General features: G+C 36.8%; 1 protein-coding gene across 1 annotated transcript in view; it reads left to right on the top strand.

The window, feature by feature from the left end:
- Window positions 1-17,634, top strand: part of LOC121325624 (catenin alpha-3-like) — a 185,407-nt gene that overhangs the window by 20,801 nt on the left and 146,972 nt on the right. The window contains exon 6 of the mRNA XM_041268439.1: window positions 16,295-16,558. Coding sequence (XP_041124373.1) covers window positions 16,295-16,558 — 264 coding nt within the window. The remainder of the gene's footprint in view (window positions 1-16,294; window positions 16,559-17,634) is intronic.

The following is a 17,634-nucleotide window of genomic DNA, read 5'->3' as shown; positions in this document are numbered from 1 at the left end:
CAACATAAAAAGTATATATTGAAGAGACTAACATACTAACCTATGTAGTAAATATCCTCAACAAGACTTTATTTTACTTTAATTTACTTGTCACATTGCCACACTGTATACTAGGTGTGGCATTCCAGTTGTCTATCCTGGATACACCTTTTAATAAATAAAACATACACAATGCATTACAGCACAGCTGTAAAATTAAGCATACAATTACCCAGCTTGACGGAGGTGCCTTTCCAGAAACATGTCTCAAGCAATTTAAAAATCTTTCATTATTTACTCTCTGGTCTAGAGCGAGTACTGTGACAATGCAGCATTGCAAAAGTACATTTGTAAGAAAGATAAAATGCAAGTGCTTAAGATAGAATAAGTGGTGACAGATATTACTGATAAGCAGTGGCGGCTGGTCATTAGGGGCTAGCGGGGCTCAGCCCCACCTGTTATAAATTTCTAACATGTAATTTATTTTCAAGTGTTTGTCAGTTAACTACCTTGTTTTATTGAATCCCCTGTTTAAAATTCACATTGAATGTGCTCCCTCAAGCGGTCGGACGTTGCATGTGCTGGCTGCGTTGGAATCGGAACACAAGTGGTTAATCTTTGTCAGCCCTTTGGCTTTGTTTGGGTTTCTGTCTATTCCTGTTGTCAATCCCACAGAGATTTCATACAGTTCGCGAAGCTGACAGTTCTCAGATGTGGCTAATCTTTGGCAGCCCCAGTTTATCCGAGTAGTTACGGAAATTGCCGACATGCACTAGAGTCTGCCATAATAAAGAGTAAAGGAAAGAGAGATTGCAAACTTCATACACAGTAACACCACAATTAATCACATTGACAATTTGCTCAATAAGTCATTTTCTTCTATGTCAGTTGTAGAGAAGAAGTTGGAGATTAAAAGGCTGGGGGTTTATCAACCGCCTATCATTAAAATCAAGCAATATGACTTGAAACAAAACCGAAGCTTCTGTACTTCATGGTTTGACATGAAGGACTGACTTATGGTGAGTGTTTTGTTTCCTATGCGTTTTATTTGGAGCATGGACCAAAAACGGAATCAAAGATTTAAAATACCTGTCAGAGAGTGCTAGGAAATACAAGAGCTGTGCTGTACACATGGGGAAGTGTGTTAAACTAAAAATGATGGGAAGCGTTAATATAGCCTCTCAGGTTGATGAAGGTTACTGTATTTCAGTTCTTAGCCCTAATGAGCTTGTGTCTAGAATAGGCATGTTCTGTCTTGGATAACTGATTGCATCAAGTTCTGTGGAAGTCATGATTTAACTCTCAGAGGTCATGATGACACAAAGTCTTCTTTGAATTTCTGGATTTAGTTAATCAGTTCTCTGTATTAGGTAGTTAGCTGAACAGCTTGCGAATACAACAGTGTGTAAAAATACATCGAAGACCATTCAGAATGAACTTCTGGATTGCATGGTCACCGTGTACAAAAATAAAATAGCAACTAAAGTTTCAAATGCAAGATTCGTGTCAGTATAAGCAGGTGAAACTACAGATGTGTTGAGTAAAACTCAGATGGTGATTGTGCTTTGATATATAACCGGGGCCTCTGTTGTGGTGTATTCCATGTTTTTTTTTTTTTTAATTTTGGGACCAAACTGGTCACGGAAAGTCTAAAACAGGAATTGGAAAGAGAAAATTGTCGCTCAGACATACAACAGTGCAGCTGTAATGAGTGGAGCTTTGAAATGAGTGCAAGCAAAACTTAAAGAAAGTTATCCACATGCACACTTTGTACACTGCTGTGCCCATCAGCTGAATATTACTATGCGACAAGTCTGCTTGGTTGTCAAACCTGTCCAAAACGAACAGATGTTCTTGACAAACTGTGTAGCAGTCGAATTCCAAGTTCTGGTTCAGCTCGGTGGAACTTTAAAAGCAGAACAGTAAACACAGTGTATGAAAGTCAAAATGTTCAACTGCAATGCCTTGAGAAAATCCAGAGTGAGGACAGCTGTGATGATGGATCAGTTCACCTGTCACATGGGCTGGCAAAGCTTGTGAAAGATGAAGATTTTTTTTTTTCTTTTTTAAAGTTTTTTCATTTTACCACGCTTCACATTGACATTTTTTACAACGCCCTACAGAAATGGTGTTCAAATACGGTAGCAGTGAAACACTCACTGGACAATTTCACAAAGTCTGTGACAGAAATAAAAGAAGGCCTTTCAACTGGAGAATCCGAAACTGAAACTGGACCACCAACGAAAAGACTGAACTCAAATAACACTCCTCTTCCGAAAGAAGCAAGTGACCTTATGATTCTTCAGGCAAAAGAACAATTCCAGAAAACAAACCACTTAATGCCAATCTTATTGATCCAGAATGATTCCATAGATTTAAAGTGGTCTTTCCTGATGAACAGCTAGAAATGGCAGTGAAGTGAAGTGCTATCCTATGCTGTGCATAGAAAAAAATTAAAAGTGAACTAAAAATGTTGTACAGCAGTAGTGAAGTCAAAAGTGTGAAGATGGTGTCCACATTGCGTAAAGTTCTGGAAGAAAAAACCCTGCAAGACAATTTTTCCGAAACTTTCCAGCTGAGCGAGTTTGCCATTACTTTCCTGGCAACAACAGCGGAATCCGAGAGATGTTGCAGTACACAGAAGCGTATTAAAGCATTCCTGCGCAACGCAGTAACACAACACAGGCTTAACACCATTGGTGTACCCTCCCCTTGGAAACTGGTTTGCAGCATTCCTCATTTTAACAGTCAGGTTGTAGAACTGTTTGCTTCTCAAAAAAACAAAGAGGCCAGTTCCTCTACAAATAAGGTAGGCTTGCTTCTATTTTATATGTTGATGACCTGGCATGGTATTTATAAAGAAAATAAAATGTTAAAATCGTAGAAAATGATATAATAGCAGCAGAGTATCGTTGGTTCTTGGAGGGGTTGGCTTCTTAGCCCCACTGAATTGTTAAACCACGAGCCGCTACTGCTGATAAGTGTGATTATTAATTTAAATAGGTCAATCAAACTACATAATCACTCTTTCTTGAAGACATGAACATTAAAGATAACACCACTCTAAAGGCAAACTATAAGAAGTAAGAAATCTACACAGAAGCTGAGCTGCAAATCCTGCTGCGTAATTCATAAAGTTTTCGCTTCTTTAATTAAGAATCTCAGCTGGAATCAAAACAGCAAATAGCATCTCAGAGTAATTGACACACCCCGATTACAAACATTACCTCTCAGGCCTAAAACTAGCTCAGGTCCTGAGAGTTGGACAGCATCCAGATAGGAGCTGCTTGGGGCTGAGAAACTGTTTCACAGTGGAATAGGGAGAGGGAGGTTGAAGGGAGGCATGTTATCATACATCCTTTGCTGCCAACTGTGCAGTTGACTGCTGATCAGATGCAAACTCGCTGTAGTGTCTTATTGAATTTGCTGCCCTTCAAAGAGGGAAGTAGCAGCTGTTCTTCCAATTGTAATGGTTTTAAATGGTAGTGCCTGAAATTCAATGTAAACCTAAACTACAATAAATAATGCAGGCGCGAACCCTCAAATGTATTTAACCTGGTTGAACCAACAGAGAACAGCCTCTCATTTAGACTTGTTTTGGAGCAAGTAATACAAGAAGGGATAAGCTTCCATAACAAGAACTATGCAGAGCTGACAGGTATTGTAAATGCACAATATAGTCATGACATATTTAATTTTTTTTTTTCCTGGACAATCACATGTGTCTGACTATGAGTATCCAGGAACTGTTGTGGGGATTTCAAATTCTGCAAAATGTGTGAATTTTAGTGAGTGATTACCCAGCATGTAAATGTGAGCCAGGTGGATTCAATCCAATCAGCACAGCAACCATCTTGGCTTTTTGTTGAGCAGTTGGATCCATACATTACATCCCACAGTACACCCATTAGAAAAAGAAAAGAAAATCTGTTTAATCTTTTTTGAGATTAAGTGATAGACTATAGGAGTATTTCAGGGGATGAGATCTGGGCCTCCACCGTGTTTTCCCTGTCGATCTTCTCCTATTTCCTATTTAAGTCTGAATCTCACACAACTTGCTGTCTGGCAGTCGCTCAGACTCTGTCAAACTTCTTTAAACTTTCTCTCTTTACTAATGTCTGAACTACGTCTTTTTGTTCTCTTGTCCAACTCAGATGATTTAGAGCAATTTTCCTACCTGCTCCGAAGATTTTTCTCATCCTTCAGCTTCTTTCCTTCTCGCTGCAGCAGCTGCATCACCAGTTAAGCCTGCAGCTATCTCTCCAGCCTCACCGTTCAAAGTGGTGCGCAATTATTTAACCTCCGCTGCATCTCCAATATAAAGATCGGCCTCCGCCAAACTTTTTAAAGCTCTGTTCGACAAAGGCATCAACATTCCCGTCTGCAGCAATCGCCTTGCCCTTAACATCTATTGCGAAGCTTTGAGCACTCCTCAAACTACCTCTCCAGTAACAACCTTTCACTCCAGCTCCGGCTCTCATCTCGTGAAAGGTTTCAACGAGGCACACTAACACCAGACATCTGAATGCTGGTTCAGCACAGCTCTCTGTAATTATTCATGCATTTCCCTGTAGTTTTAAGTCAATCTCCGTAAGCAATGTTTGCATTTTTTATATATTGCACTGTTAATACTCGCCAGTTCACCGAGTGGTATCGTTTATCTTAAAGCTGTCCTGATATATAACCTTTTTGCACTAGGCACATTTTTACTAAGAATTTGTGTAGAAAGATATTAAGCATGTTTGTCGCTATTGTAAAGTGACCTATAAACTTGAATATCTGTTAGTAGTATTTCAATTGGAAATATACATGTTTATACAATCAGGTGTATAATTTTAGAGCTAAAAATTTCTGTCTCTGTAAAGCAGTTTAAACCCAGGTTCCTCAATTTGCTATGGATCTTTTCTCTTTAAATGCCCTTCAAACCTTGTCTTTCCTCATACTGCACTGTTTGCAATGAATGTTGTAGAGGGACGGTGAGGAGAAGCAGTCAGTTTCCCTGCAGCCAGGTTAATGCCCACACTGGGGCGTGCTGTGAATTTATGAATTTACAACTCAGTGGAGCGGAGGTAGCTGTCAATGCTTGGCTTCTAAAGGAATCAACCTTATTCCACAAGAGAATGAGCTTCTGTTTTGTGAGGTTAAAGCATTTCTCCCAAACATTTTTTTAGGTAGAAAGCAGGATTCACTGTTCACTAAGCAAATAGTTTTGCCTACTGGGGTTTAAGGGAAAGTACACCTCTTATAGAAGTTATTTTTACTTTGCTATATAAGCTATAGGAGCACTTCTTACAAAATAAATGTAATTGAAAGGACTTTTCAACTTATCTTTTGAGATTACTTGCTTTATTCATAAAAAAGAGATACAATTGGGTAATTTATAATCGGTTTACAGAATGTGAACTCAAAATCATTGTGAATTCAGTGAATTGTGTAAAATAAACTAATTTTGTAGAGACTAAAATGTTCTCTTTTGTATGAATACATATAAAATATTTATGCAAAAAAAGACCCTAGAAGCGTTTAGTAGGAATTGCTTGCTTTTTTTAGTCAAACTAGCATGAGAAAATATGTCATGTATTTTGATTAAAAGTGTAATAACACAGTCTTATTGTATAAAACATGTATGTCTAAATATTACTTATCTATTGCCTGTAATTACATTTTGCAAATTCATTTGATTAAAGGTCAATCTGCTATATCATTTTCCTAATATAGTGATATTGCCAAAAAACAACCTAAATTATATCTAGGGTTAATCTGTTAATCTGCAGTATATTTCACAATTCTTTTTTTCAATCATTATTTCAAGTCTGGCATGTATAAAGCCAGTGTATCTATTGGAGACTTGTCTTTCTTTTGTTGTTATAGAAGTTTCTGTGACTTAAGCAGCTAAAAATTAGTGGTTGCTTTCTTGGATTATTTTAGGCTGTCTGATACAGAAGTGATTGCAGAAATACTCTGTTGATCATTTTAAATGGTGCAAGTATTGATCCTGGCACGTCTGCTGATATCCAGTAAGAAAAGGCTGGAGCCATCTGCAGCAATTTTATCTTTTCTTTGTCTGCCCTTATGTTTACAGTTTATTTTGTCTTTCAGTAAGGTTAATTGTCTTTATGTTAATTGAAAAACTTTATTCATAGCATAAACAAAGTAAAAGGCTCCCTTTCACTCCAAGCTCATGACTATTGAATCTTTCAGCTTTTTGGAAAAACCTTTAAAAAATGTTTTGCTTTTGTTCAGCAGATAGTTGTGCGCTGGAGAGATTGTACCACTTTTGCAACTTATCTTAAGGTTATAGCTCTTTCAGTTTGTGGCGAATTAACTGTGTTACGTATAACTTGAAACAGTTGGTTATTCAGCAGTACAGGCAAGTCATTGTTAACTCTTTGAAAGAAGAGAGCGACCCTGTAACAGGATGTCTTGTTACATGTGTCGGTAGACATTGGAAAATACTGACAGACACAGAGCACTGGTGCTGATACGCCGCTCAGGCGCGCAGATTTAATTTTACCACAAAGCGCCGTGCAGGCACGCCCCCCCCCAGTCAATCAGGACCTCCTGATCATTTTAGCTCAAGGTGCACCTGCCACTCAGCTGGTTGTTTAGCAATGCGTCTCCGGCTGCACGTCACAGTTGATTTCTCACAGGCACACACACTTGGGGAGGAAACAGCGACCCGGCTCCCTGTCACAGATCCACATGTTTTCTATCCCTCATTTGACTGCACCAGAACCATCAATGTATTCTGCAATAATTTAATCCCACCTTTAGCTCATGCAGAATTAATGCAAAAGAATGTGGCAATCCACTCCAAGCAATTGTCAGTGACTTACAATCAACAGGCTTCCCGTCCGCTGATTCGAATCCTTTTTATGGCAAGTTGCCGATCTTGGCTGGGGGCCCACAGGGATTTCTGCATTGCCCCATGCGCTCCCATCAAACATTTGAAATATCCACTTCAAATTCAACCACCTTTCTCACTGTAAAGTCAATTGTCTCTTTTCATCTGTTGAACTAAAGCAACAGATGTTACCAAGCTAGTATTCCCTATAGGCAAGGGCCCAGTCTGGCAAGTCTCCGTTTGGACTTGTAAGACATCGGACCAGTAGGGTTGCTGAGGCTCGATGAGGCAAATTAGCCCACCCACAGGAGGACAAAGGCCAGTACAGAGCTGCCTGTAAACCTCCAGCTGAGCCTTACCCAGATTCAAACCACAGCAACCTCCAGGTCATATGATACACCCTGTACTCCAGCACACAAGAGCCTTCACTGGCTAAGCATTACCTTATTGAATCGTGCATCTGGATAAGTAACATACTGCTTTGTAGTTCTACATGTAGCACCTTTCTCAATGGTCACCCAGCTAGTTCCCCAAAAAACTGTGTAAAAATATTATATTGTCAACGGCAGAGGACAGTTATATTAACATTCCTATTTCACAGCAAAATAAAATAAAAATAAAAAGTCCTTAGTCAATACTGTCAGTAAAATCTTCCGATTACTTTATTTTTATAAAAGGTTTTCTTTTTAATTCTAGTCAGTTATTTCATTGATTATGGCACATGAGGTTTTAGCAAGGCCACAATCAAAACATTTGACACATTGTGAAAATGCATAAACGCAGATACAAAAGACAGTGTTTACTCCCTCCAGAGCTGGTAAATGGGTTTTATGTAATACAATATTCAGTACTTATTAAACAGTGTGTACATACAATACAAACTAAGAATGGTGTGCCTGAATTGTTTGTTTATTATTATTTGTTTATTTAGCAGATGCCTTTTTCCAAGGTGACTTATAGAGACTAGAGTGTTTTGAATCTGTAGAGTCACTTACAACAATGTCTCACCTGAAAGATGGAACACAAGGAGGTTAAGCGGCTTGCTCAGGGTTACAAAATGAGTTAGTGAGTGAGCCCTTTCTTTAACCACTTGACCACGCAGCCAGTATATCTGGCTCTTTGGTGTATGAAAAAGACCTTGATAAATCTGACCCATAATACCTAGGACAAGTACATTGATTGAACCCTGGGCCATTAGCATTTATCTTAAAGAGAAACAAACCTCAATATTTTTTTAATGTAAACGTTTGTGGTCTCTGAGTCTGGATTAGCCAGTACAGAAGGAATTATTTCAATTGTGCATTTTGGGTTCAGGATTGGAAGAGCTCATTAGGCTTAATGATATGTGATGTTGCTTGTCAGCTGACCTCACAAAATGTACAATAAATCAATTTTTCTTTACAGCTTAATTATATGAATTATAATATTATCAATTGTATCATTGTACATCTGAGCTCCAGAGTAAATAAACTGCTGCCTGTTGATTTTCATCGACAACCAGACACAAATCTCTTATGATTATCTCTCAACAAATCTATTAATTTCAATTTTACGTTAGATAAGATAACAATGTTTTTCACCAATCACTGTCTGTTTAAATAAGACTGCTCACTAGTTTTAATTGGAAATAAAGTTGCAGACATGAGTATTAATTACTCATTTAACACTTAATTACTCATTTAACATTTAACACTAAACACATAAAAATATAGGAAATAATCCCTGTAAAGCACTACCAAACAGACAGCATTTTATATCAGTGTTAAAAATCGTAATTTACTCCTAGACCTTGGGAACAATGTAGTATTTGTTTAAAGGATATGTGATAAGATATATGATGTTGGACCCCAGCAAGATGATTATGTAACTGTGTTAGACTAATCCCTACTTAGATTGAGTGCTATTAGTAAGCTCAGCTCTGGTTGGTGCTTGTTGGTTGTCATGCTTAATAAAGATGGTCTATAAAACCTGAATGCTGCCTGAGGGAATGTGAGCCACATCCTGTCCTGTTCTATTTACCCCTCCAGGATTTGAAATGGTATTATGAAAAACCTTATGAAGCTAAAGGGATGGGAAGGTGTATGTCTCATTCTCTTTAAGTTTAAAAATCACTATATACCTGAAGCAGCAGTGGGACTTTGAGGGTGAGGTATTCTTTATTCACAGTGATTCTCCCCTTGCGTGACTGCATTCATTTCTCCCAATGAAATTCACATCATAAAATAAGCATTAGTGTGCTTTTTGTGTTCATCATAAAATAAACCAAAAGATGGTGCTGTGGGATAAGGAAGCCGTTTGATAGCATTCTTCATTATGTTTTAGAAAATAAACAAAAATAAACAAAAAAGTAGCCAATCCAAAAAGTAGATACTGATTGAGAAAAACACCAACACAGTAATGTATTCAGAAAGCCTTAGCACATAGATACATATAGTGGCATGCTTTCTGAATACAGCACATAGTGGACTTGATACTTTTTACTTTTTCAGAGAGGAACAGTGCACCCAATAGCAATACCATATCAAAAATATACAATGTAGGTGCTTATAAGTAGCCCTTATTTGTTTATTTGTTGTGTTTTTTTCCTTCTTAAAAAGAAATGCTCATAACGTCAAAAAACGTTTGAGAATCTGGCCAAGTGTGTCAAATTCTCATATAAATGACTTAATGTTATTTTTCAGATGGGCATATTCCATTAACTGAGCTTCGTTTCATATGCTCAGCTGTTAAAAAAATGAACATAACGTATAATTTTATGTGGTTTAATAAAAAGGGAATTCAAAGTTCTTGGCCAACGCAAACTAAACCGCAGTTACAACACAGCATCTCTACTATTTTTATTTCTTGTTTCAGGTTGGATTGGTCTTTTTCAATTACAAACAGTCCACAGATGGAAGAACATATATCCTTGTGGTTGATCAATTCGAATTTGGCAAGATGATTAAAGTTATTAAACCTTACAGCTGCTTAGACAGATCAGGATTTTATAGACATCATATCATAGCTTAGCTGGCCAAAGTGTTTGTGGTTCAGTGCTACAAATACTACTACTACTACTACTAATAATAATAATAATAATAATAATAATAATAATAATAATAATAATAATAATAATAAATCATAATAAATCCCATTTAATGCTTGGTTTATTTTTCCAGGAGCCATTCTGCTGTATAAGAACTGAACTTGCACCGTACACTGGAATGGGTCAAGTTTTCTGGTCATAAATAACCTTATGCTGTTTCTATAAACTCTTTATGTTAATTACGGCTCTTGATCTCACTTGTGTGATTGGTTAGAAGGTTATCTAAATACTCAATTTCAGGATGTGCTGACTTTTTTGTGCCGCAATTATGGAAATATTGCCTCAATTATATGCATTGGGGCATCTCTTTGTAGCTGCTGAATATTAACAAGGATAACGCAAATGTAAAATGTAGTGGCTGAAATGTGTGTGCCGCGGGCCATTCTCTAATGATATTGTATTATTCTTTATTATTATTTTCCTGTTGAACTGTAGAACTCTTCACAGTGCAGCTTTTTTCCTGACAAATGGCACTGCTGTAAATTACACCACTGTTCTTCCCTGTATAGATTTTGCAGCACTGTGAAGGATTTATAAGCCTGTAGTGCAGCTGCTGGAACCCATCGATTCTCAGTTCTGTATTAAATCTGTCACGTACAAATATTTTAACATTCAGTGGGAGCTTAAGAGTTTTAGTGCTCTCATTTTCCCTCCTCAGAGACGTAGTGGTATTTAGTTTACTGTACTTATATTTTGAAGAATAACCTAATATTTTAAAATGTATCAGTTGATTGGTGTACAGTACACACAGTTAGGGGCATATAATGCATCATTTTTTAATTTTTTTTCAAAGCATGAAATCTTAAATAATAATACAATAATCACATTTCAGCAGCCCCAGTCTTTATTTATGTTCCCCTGTTGGTCCGATGGGTGTGATTGAGGATGCTTTTAGTTTGCTCCTGTTTTTATGTCTGCAGCTGCACAATAGTTTTATTTCTAGGAGTATTTGTTTTATACTGTAGATTTTAACCACGGTATGTACTGTGTATAATTGTCCTTGAAATTGACACTTTGATGTTGACACCCTGTATAAAATGTCTGTCTGGCATTTACTGTAAACTTCAGAATATAACTTGCATCTTGTGTATAACACACATGATTCAGCTGCCTTGTGCTACATCCCTTGTACACCACCCAAAAACTATATAGAATATGACTACCCAATGCGACAAAGTGGCTGAGTGGATGCAGGTGCAGGGGTAATGCAGTGCGGTAATGAAACAGACAGAGAGATTTATAATCTTGTTTGGGAGTTTTTATTCTTTTATTCCAGGTCTGGCGACCAAACATTAATCCCTCAGCAATACACACCAGTGTGTACTGCATGGGGTAAATAACAGGGGAAATGCATTCCCAAATAATAAACAATACCCTCCCCACAATAACACAGACACGGTCACCAGTCCTGGGTGCGTGCAGTAGTGCTTGTAGTGAGTGATACAAATTTATATTTGTGACAATGGTGAAGTGTTATTCCGGCTTAGTGTTGGCCCCTGGCGACAGCTCAGGAACTGTGTCAGCTGTCTAGTAATGTACAAGATATGACAAGACAATTACAAACAAACAAAACACAGCACTCACGATACAGTTTCTGTTTATGCTGTCACAGTCCTTCTCGGTTCTATTCAAAACAAACCAATGCGAAGGAACGGATTACGATTTTCCATCCCCTTAATGCTGTCACACATGACCCCTTGGTAAACGAGTGCAACCGCCTCTCCAATCTGTGGCTGCCACGTCGTTTCCCTTCCGGGTCAGTATGTTGTTGCAACAGAGTCTTGTCCTATAAGCCAAATTGAAAAATATAACCCTTTTGCTCTCCCTATAAGCCAAACTGAAAAAAATCAAGAGCTGATTAAGAGCATTAGTCTTTGTAAGCAGGAATGCAGTGCACACATTTCTACACACGGTGGGTGTAGTTTGTGTAGGTGACAGTGATCTACTCTTGCATGAAGTAGCTCTAATTTTATGAACATACTTGTTAACACTGTGTTGTTTTCTCATGAGTTTCACTGTATAATTGATACCTATAACTACAGTAATGACTGAGTACCCTGACTGAGGTCAGAATGGTGCAGTGGAGTCTAATTAGAACATATACAGTATGGAAAGGGTCTGACTTGAATCTCAGCCTGAAGGTAAGCAGAAGCATAGCGTACACTGAGGCAGCCGAGACGGTCGCCTCGGTAAAAATCAGATAGGTACACTTAAAATAAATAAATAAATAAATAATGTGCCCACTTACATTTTTAAGACTGGCATATAAGCAACAGGTTTTCACATTATTATTATTTTTTATTTGCCATTCTTTGTAACATTATTGTGATCTTAGGGTGTATATAAATTTATATAAAACTTTATATAAAACTAACATGTTCACTTCTCGTTCTTATTGGTCAGTTTCCCTAGTTACACCATGTGTAGTTCCAGAGTTGGATCCGGTCCAGTGAATTCGGATCCGATCCGAATTTTTGTTCTCATTAGAGCACCCAGCCCCTGGAGCAACAGGTAGTTCAGTATATTATTTAGTGGGTGGTTCGGTACTGTACATACTCAAAGATGAACAAAGAAACCAATCTGTAACACATTTCTTTCAGAAGACGCCAACTCTGGGTATGAATGTTTAGTGATTGTATTTCTTATATTAATATTGATTTTCTGCTGACAGTCCTGTGCAATCTCATCATTGTTTGGCAACAGCAGTTTTCGTTAGTGAAAGAAATCCAAGGAAGTACTGTTTTAATACAGGTGATTTAAAAAAAAAAAAAAAAAAAAACATTTTCGGCATCTTTAAAAAGGTTCTTCAGTGGTAACAACACACTGGATACTGAAGTAAATTGCAGCTACATTCCAGTATGAATCTGACAGCACGCCTCGTTCAACCTTGACCACCAGAAGCAGTTTAAAGTATATTTACATAAATTTAAAGCACCATTGTTTGTGTTAATGATTATATAAGATATGTGTACTGGTTTAATTATCAAACAAACAAACAAAAAAGCTTTTCATGTTTTTTTTACCCTGCCGCAAGTGTAAAACTAAAAATTCTCCTACAGCATAGAGACAATCCGTGTTTTCCGCAGCAAACAGATTCCTAAGGTCCCTGTTCATTACGAGAAAGCGTCTATGTTTGATTGGTTTTGCAGCAGTATGATTAAAAAGAGACTGAATGGCCTTACCCTGCTATATTTTCACAGAGACATGTCCCAGGGGATGTGTTACAGCATTTCGATAGATCAGCCCATAGCCCATATTGGCAAGCTATTTAAAGTAAACCCGTCTTAGTTAGTGTTTTTAATCGTGGCATCGTAGAGTCTCAGCAATCCGATCAGTCTTAGTACTAGTATCAGCAATCTTACCAGTCCTAACAGTAGCAGCACCAGTTTTACCAGTTCCAGCAGTGGCAACAACAGTCTACTTATTCATATTTATAAGTTCTATTCTTCTTGTCTTTTTAATATCACATATTTCTAACAGTGTGACTAAAGTAATTTTAGGTTGCCCTTGTTTTTGAAAAATATGTGTCATGAAATTTCAAACATCATCCATATCCCGTGTATTTTATACATAAACTCCAACACTAACACACTACATAAAATATTTATAAACATAAAGGGACAGGACACTCCACCACAATGTGTCACTGGGTTAAAAAAGTTAGCGACTTATATTGCTTTGCTATTTCCATTAATAGTCTCCAGGCTTCATGAACAGGATAAGCTTTTTTTTTTTTTTTTTAGACAAAAATGTTATTTTTGCTTCAGTAAAAATCTATTCCTAGTTACGCCCCTGGTAAGGTCAAAAGCATCATCAAATGTATCTTGTTTTTTTTTTCTGAGCAGAATAATAGCTGTCACATTTAGGAAACTTTGATTAAATATACTTGGAATGTGCAATCTTGTCATACCAGGGACTTGTAAAAAACGTACTGTATTGGAAAGAAATACATTGAATCACCAGAGATGGTAGACTGGCTGTTCAAAATCCTGGTCTGCAGTGTTCCCTGTTTTGTCTTATCTGTTAGCTTGTTCATTACTTCTCTTGCCCTAGAGAGTTGCAGTCTTGTTTGATTTATTGCACACATGAACCTCTAAAATATTTGTAAGTGTATTTTAGGATAGTCAGTCACAGAGACTCAAAGCTTCTGCAGGTCTTGGCTAACCAGTCTAAATATGAAATGTAAATGGTTTACATAGACTTTTTTTTCAGTTCATTTTTTTTTCTTTGAGGGGATATGTAGGATTATTACAACATTAGTAGACCACAGATTGTGTGTGTGTGTGTGTGTGTGTGTGTGTGTCTATATATCTATCTATCTATCTATATATATATATATATATATATATATATATATATATATATATATATATATATATATATATATATATATATATAAATTTCCTTAGAAAGTGCATTTAAAACATAAATAAACCATATATAAACAATATAAATTATCTAATACAGAGGAAAACCTGCCACTACCATTATGAGGAATGCAAAAATTCACTTGTGAACACCATGTGAACACTGCACAACCAAGCATAGCAGGTGAAGGCTTCAGATAATGGGCACCAAGATTTTAGAGTTGCCACCAATGTCATGTTATTACAAGACTGGAAATCAACACCTTGAGACAATTAGTTACCATATACAGCAGTTCATTTGTGTTGCTCTTTTATTCAGTGACAGCAGAGAAAAATTAAAATTAAATCAATCGATAATGATATATCATATGTTTATTCAATATATCATTTTGTGTTTACTATAATAACTTTGTATTTGCTTGGATCCATAAGCTTACCCAGTAATAGCATAAATAAACAGGTATAAATAAACTTGAAAGCAATGTTCTGAAACCTCCATTAGTGTTCAATGCAAACAGAAAAATAAATGGAAAGTGGAAAGTTATTTATTGATTTTTTTGGCCTTGTGTTAAAATCCTTATTAACTCCTGTAGATACTAATTAACTTAAACTTATGAAAAGAGACGTTTCTATTATGGATATCCCAGCCTTCCTGTCAGCCCTGTTGAGTAATGATCTACAAAGTAATACATAAATGAAGGGAAAGTATAATAGAATATGATGTGTGAGGCTAGCCTTATGGAAGAACGCATTTTTCTTGTCCCGTTGTTACTTAAGTTAAATTGTATAAATATGATCGCACACACAATTTTGAGTGTGCACTGTTTTTGACCTACAAAGTAAGCTTTTTTAATTGACTGACTTGAGTCCACCAGCATTCACTTATGTCATAATGTACTAATACATTATTATTATAATTTTTTAACAAAACGGCTGTTTCTTCATCAGCAACTTATCCTGGACCTTAAAGAAACAGGCCCACAGACACTTTGCTTCTGTGAGTTTACCAGATTGAAGCAAGAGTACCAGCATCATTAGGCTATACTATAATGTGTAAACACAACACTTTAGGACAGTGTGCCAACATATATGCCACTTAAAAAAACAAATGCGGTAAAGTAGATGCTAATGCAAATGTGTTCATATTGTTATTATCTGATTTTGTTTATTGGTAGGTACTAGGTGCGTTAAGTAAGTTAACGGCTCTGAGCTGCTCAGAGGGAGTGGAACTGAACATGCCGTTAAGTGCTTTCTTTCACTGAGCTGCTCTGAGCGGCTCACTTACTTTACGCTTCCAATGTGTATCATGTTTGCATGACTTGTTTATTTTGCATTGTGTGTGTAGGATCATTAAGCTGGGGTTACAGTGATCTAAACACTGAGATTTTATAAGCATATAAATTATATCTTTATCCTTCTATGTTTAAAATAAAATCATGCATACACGTTTCAGTCTGCTACAGGGTCTGTTCAATTGATCCAAACAGTGGTGAATCTAAATACTGCCACTTAGAAAATAAAAACTAGTGTACCAAGGTTATAAAAATAAAACATCTAACAGTGCCTGTAAGTCTCTTTAGCTGTTTTTTTGTCTGTTAAAATAAAGGCCACTGGTTTAAAGTATAGCAGTATATAGAGCCCCCACTGTTTAGATCAGTGGGGCACAACTCGATCCTGGAAGGCCGGTGTCCCTGCAAGTTTTTGTATTCCAACTGCACTCTAAAGTACTTTATTTAAGCTTATTAGAAGCTTAATTGGTCCAATTAACTAATTTAGGGTATGGTTAGAACAAACACCAGGCGGGACACCTGCCCTGCATGACCTGAGTTGTGCACCACTGGTTTAGATCAATTGAATGTGCCCCAAATCTGTTATTGGGAAAGCAGATCAAATGGTACTCCTAGTGCTCTTCATGTACAAGCATCTCGAATATTTTGCTACGCTTAAACCCAGTTCTTTTCTTGGTTTATTTACCTAGGTTGTTCTCCTTTGATGTTTTCTATTTCCATTCTTTTTAAGGATCTGAAATCCCCTGATCAACGTGATGAGATAGCAGGTGCACGGGCCTCACTGAAACAAAACTCAGCCTTGTTTTACTCAACCTCTTCAGCTTGCCTTGAGCATCCCGATGTTGCTTCTTTGAAATCCAGCAAGGACTCTGTCAGTAACGAAATACAGAACGCTCTCACTGCTATTTCCAATGCAGCTCAGGGTATTGGAAGAGCCAAGGTTCAGCCAACATCAGCTTCTGGAACTCTTGGGGGAGCACTTGATGATCTTGAGGTAGGTGAACTATGTAAATTACAATGATCCATGTAGAAATACTGTTGTGAACAATCAGGTTATCTTTCATTATCTTCATCCCCTTTCATATCTAAAATCTTTACAAATGCACTAATATCAACACCCTTTTGTAAAAAAAAAACTAAAACAAAAACCAAGAAAGCAACTACAGTATATCAAAGGGATATCTGACGGCAGACCCTTGCAGCTTTAAGTTATTGTTTCAAATAGAAACTAAAGAAACATTATACAAATATGTACTGGAGTTTAGGTGTGTGGTTTTCCATATAACCTGAAATATCCAGTCTGTATATATTATATTAAACCTTGAAAGATTTAATTGCATTAGGTTTCAGGACAGCAGTGTAGAACTCTTGCAGAAGGCAGTTCAGCTCTTGAGGATTCTATTTCTTCATGGCTTCTAAGCCTGTGTTTTTGGACTGGAAATATTGCTGAAGGAGAACAATGGCAACAGATGTTTTTGTTACAGCTTTTGTGTTTTCAGGCTCTTTTGCATTTCGAATTTGCGCTCCTGTCGTATTTTTTCTTTGAGATGTGAAAGGTAAGAAGGTCAGTTTCAGTCAGACTAGTTGCAATGAGAATGTGTGCCATTGCTATAAATATAGACCATTGTTAAGGACTTCAGGCGCTATACGGCAAACTATAATCTGTCATGTGATGGTGTTTTAATGAATCACAAGATGGATTTTAAAACCAAGTTCTAATAAAGTCCAGTAGACTGTATATCAGCTTTCTGCCTTCATTCATAACGATGCCTACTGCATTAGACATTTTGTGATACTGTGTTTAAAGTTAGAGATGGCAATGCAATTTTAAATAAGGTAATATCTGTGAGTGTGATATACAAGGTGTGCAATATACCTGTACCTACTATTATATTATAGCATTATATTTTGTTTGATGAGTGTACCGTAATAAATCACTAGACATTTACAGGAATATAATGAAGTAAAAAAAAAAAAAAAGCATTTTTAAATAATGTTTAAAAATATGTACAAAAAATTGGCACAGTGCAATGTTTCTTTTTCTACAAAACATGCAGTACATTTCCAATG

Source organism: Polyodon spathula, chromosome 13 (genome assembly GCF_017654505.1).
Source record: "Polyodon spathula isolate WHYD16114869_AA chromosome 13, ASM1765450v1, whole genome shotgun sequence".
In the NCBI taxonomy this organism is placed as follows: domain Eukaryota; kingdom Metazoa; phylum Chordata; class Actinopteri; order Acipenseriformes; family Polyodontidae; genus Polyodon; species Polyodon spathula.
The sequence above is the reverse complement of the archived record's forward strand: the minus strand, read 5'-3'. Positions and strand labels throughout refer to the sequence as shown.